Source organism: Pundamilia nyererei, unplaced genomic scaffold, assembly GCF_000239375.1.
Source record: "Pundamilia nyererei isolate P.nyererei 1_Seehausen unplaced genomic scaffold, PunNye1.0 scaffold00197, whole genome shotgun sequence".
NCBI classification, from domain to species: domain Eukaryota; kingdom Metazoa; phylum Chordata; class Actinopteri; order Cichliformes; family Cichlidae; genus Pundamilia; species Pundamilia nyererei.
In genome coordinates this window covers 1,075,070-1,079,320 of record NW_005187598.1, presented here as the reverse complement: position 1 = coordinate 1,079,320, position 4,251 = coordinate 1,075,070, and the positions used below count along the sequence as shown (strand labels likewise).

The 4,251-nt window shown below is 43.7% G+C and overlaps 1 protein-coding gene across 5 annotated transcripts in view; it reads right to left on the bottom strand.

The window, feature by feature from the left end:
• gbf1 (golgi brefeldin A resistant guanine nucleotide exchange factor 1) overlaps positions 1 to 4,251 on the bottom strand; it is an 89,288-nt gene that overhangs the window by 27,410 nt on the left and 57,627 nt on the right. For 2 of the 5 annotated variants that reach the window (XM_013914431.1, XM_013914432.1), the window contains exons 8-9: positions 2,251 to 2,305; positions 906 to 941 (exon numbers count right to left, since the gene is read on the bottom strand). In XM_013914431.1, the coding sequence (XP_013769885.1) occupies positions 906 to 941; positions 2,251 to 2,305 (91 nt within the window). The other 3 variants (XM_013914433.1, XM_013914435.1, XM_013914434.1) reach the window with 2 other exon arrangements.

Below are 4,251 nucleotides of genomic sequence, written 5' to 3'. Positions count from 1 at the left end.
ACCTCTGGTGCAAATTACTGACCTCTGTCATCATTTTAAGTGGGGGAACTTGCACAATCGGTGGCTGACTAAATACTTTTTTGCCCCACTGTATATATGCTCGTTATTGTATTAGTGACTCTTTATGACATGGCGTGCTGCGGGGAGAAGGTCATTCTAACGTCTCAGGTTTATCTGAGCACTTGACGACGTCTCGTTGGTAAACTGTCTCCATACTCTCGCACATTACTCTCGCTTAGCTAGTGCAGCTTTGTTGTGTTGGCGTCTACTTGCCACATAGTTTGCACAGCACGGTTTTCTGCTGTTTTCATGCTACAGTTTAGAAACGAGCTCCTTGACTTGTCTGGCTGATTCTCCTGTGGCGCACTATTACAAACCATCATCTAAAGCAATGAAAATGATTGCACTGAACAGAATATGAAACGATCCCTGTATGCAGATCGCATAGCCCTGCCCCACTATGAGAAAGAGTCAAAAAAGAACAGGAAGAGACTTCTGCTGGAAGAATATTCCCTAAGGTTTTCATCCTCTAACTATTTATTTATTTGTTTAACACTTGGGATATTTTAAATAAAGAAAAACACACATACAAAAAAAAAGCTATCTGCTAACAGCTGGGACACATATTGGCAAATGAAATCCAACAGCTGTGTAGCCCAAATGAATTCAATCATTTAAAGTGTGATAATCCAGATGTGAGTATTACACAGTCATAGACTGCTATGTGTCACACAATGACCAGCAGGATCTGCAGGCCTGCTTCCTGTTTGTGTCATGTCATGCCTCCATCTTGCCAAGGTCACAGGTAAAGGAAAAGAGGTTAAGGTAGCGAGGGTAAGTCAAAGGTTATTGGGAGAGAATCTATATACTGCCCTAGCCTAAATACTGAGAGTAATCTTCCTTACCTGCACACGTTTGTTTTTCCACAAGATATTGTAAGCCTCAGAAGAGAAGGGGAGCAGGCAAGGCCCGTGATTAGTGATGGATAACATTATCAGCAGATAAGTGGGACCAACACATAACACAACTGAGCATACACATCTATGCACGATGGGAGGAGTGCAAACAGTGCTCCGGATCAGAGTGCACAGTCACTGTAGGCTGTAACCAAGAGCAGCCAGCACAGATGTGTCAGTGGACAGGCAGACCATGCAAGAAGCAACAAGCGCTAAAACTCTGGGAACACCCCAATCTGCATCGAATACACATATGTGATGTGACACGTAACCAGCAGCTCAAAGGACAAACAAGGGTCATTGTTGTGTTGTGGTGTACAGTGCTGTACCAGTCAGTGCTTCAGAGGCAGGGACATCCACAGAAAGTCCAGACTGAACCACAACAGGCTTTCATAGAGGTGAGCACAGCTGACTGGATGAAGCAGTTTACTTTAACCTGCATCTGACTTATGTTTGCAGGGATTGAATTTACCTGTAAGCTCAAAGCGTCTTCATATTTAGTCATGTGATAGATCTTCTAATTACACTAAATATGTAAAAGATTTACACATTTAAAGCTGTAAAGTGATTTTGCCCATAAAGCCGGTGCAATGTAAGAATGAGCTTCAGATAAAAACTGCCATTAGAAGCTGCAGGAGCAGTCAGCAGCAGGCGAACAGAGCACCACAGTCACGGCTTGAACACCTCTCAGGGGCTCAAGGAGAAAACTCACCTAATTATTTTTGCATATACAGTACAAAGGACTCACAAATGTCATCTCTAACAGTGCAATAAAAGAGCAGCATCTGATAGATAAAGCCAGAGTGTAGCTAGTTCTACTGTTAACTCTTCTTGTTATCACTTAGTGCAACTACAACATGTAATTGCAGTCTACACCACAGCACCACTGTGCTGCTCACTGGTGGATACTGCAGAAATGTTGAGATGCTGATGTTTGATTCAACTACATCCTTAAAACCACCGATGTTTAACGCTCATGCGCTCATGCACTCCCACCAAGAAGCCATGCTAACCCTGCCAGTTAAGTACCCTGTCTAGCCCACTCTGACTTGTGTTTCTATGCTGCTCTGCACAAATAACATCCTCAGAGTCCAGTATGACAGGTAGGGTCTGTGGGAAGGAGAACAGGGACACATCCAAGTACAGGAAACTTGAAAAGAAAACTAATAGTTACAAATAATAAAGTGGATCCAAGCACAGGGGGAGGACACAGACTCAGACGGAAGATTAACAAAGAATAAGAGAAAGCACGATGACAGCAAGCAGCACACATTCACAATCTCAGCCATGTTACCTTCTTCATGTTAGCACCAACATAACTCTTGGCCTCCTCTTTGAACTGGGGGAGTCTGTAAAGAGACATGAACATGTTACAACATCCCATCTACAGTCTAGGACATAAATCACCAACCTCGCCCACGCTGTGCATCTTAGATGATGTAAATGAATTAGAAATGGAAGCAAACACACCAACAGTCAAAAGACTGGACACACATTCTCATTTAATGGGTTTTCTTTATTTTCATGACAATTTCTATTGTAATCTACGGAGCTCATCTAATCCAGGTTTAAGGTCCCGTCCCAGACGGCTTGATGTCCACTCACGTCTTGGGTCATTTGATATCGATAAATCACGTGATAGGGTGGGGCAAGGTCTCCCAATGGGTTCATCCAAAACCTTGGCTGATACTGACCCACACCTGTTTTCACATCTTGGCTCATGTGATTGGGCAGATGATCAATGGCTCTCTTAAAGAACAGCTTCAATCTCTCCACCAGTTCCTCTTAGAACTGAAGAAGCTTCTCAGATGAAACCTCGTCAAGAAACTCAAAGAAGTCCAGTCACTGTTCCTCCCAAGCTCTTTCGATTATCATGACCTGGCTGACCGAGGCCCTACACAGACATGATAGCCTGAGCTCTGACTACCTTCCCTCTTTGTTATCATCCAATTACACGTCTCCAGTCCAAATGCCACTCCAGTATCTTTGCTGTTTCACTGAGAGGGTTCAGGCTTGCACAGGACAGACGCATCCCACGCTTGATAGCGTTGTGTGCTTGAAGTAGGCCTCTAGTGTTGCTCGCCATCAGGGTCCTGTTGATCTTGTGGTGTTCTAGGAATTCCAGGATCTACGAGGCATTTGTAGACTTTCTTGTACTGACGTATTCATGTACTGAGCCATGTGCCTGTGCATTATGTACTCTGCCACTGAGAGCACACCTTGGATGGCTGAGTGGAGAACAGCTGGTTTATTCTCATGACTTCCTTCTCTGGTGTACCTGTTCAGGCAATAAGCCGAGGCCATGCTTTGCTTGGCAGTTTCTAAGGCCTAAGGCATGCAAGGTAAGGTATTCTTCATCACACCTTTCTCCAGCTCTAACAGTTCCCCAGCTTCCCTCCACACCGCCTTGATCTTGGACCAATCTTGGAGGGTGAGGATGATGACATCTCCCCCCTGATGTCCTGGCTCCTCTTCGCCGTAGCATTTATATCGTACATTGTTAATCTCTAGTTGTGTTAGCAGTTGCTTCTTCCGAATGTTGGAATGCTGACCTACTGGTTTCGCTGTCAGTCTGGATGTTGGCTGTCGAATAAGGCTGCCACAATTAGTCGACTAGTCACGATTACGTCGACTATCAAAATCATCGATGACTAATTAACAGCTCATTACAGCAAATGTAATGTGTCTGCATGACAGAGCCAAAGAAAAACAAATTAAAGTTGTTTTTAAATCAAATTGGACTGGTAGTCTTTGAAAAGTGTCCAGTGACTGATTTGTTGAAGTCACAGCAGTAATTCTGTGCCATTCCTTTATTAGCGTGTAAACCAAAAGTTCACGCCTCCCTGTTTATTTAGGCAGAGGCTTTAAATAACTGCTGTATACTGGCCCAGAGGTGGTAACTGGCTCCTGCACGGACACTGCTTTAAAGTTATTTAGTGCATCCTTTAGCCCTGAACCAAAAGCCAAAACACTAACAACGACTTTTTGATTAAAACTCTACAAAAGTACAATAATAAATAATAAAAAAACCCAAAAGAAAAAACATATAGCACTAAACACAGAGCCTGTCATAAGCTGCTTAAGAGGAAATATTACTGTAAGAGTGTCAGCACATTCAGTGAAGCCACAAACGTAAGGCATCACACAGAGTATGTTAGTGTGTGTCACCAGGTTTATGAAGCTAAAGCTTCGCTAGAAAATGATGAGATTAGAGCTCATCAACATCCAAGCACACACGCACACACGCGCGCACACACACACACACACACACACACACACACACACACACACACAC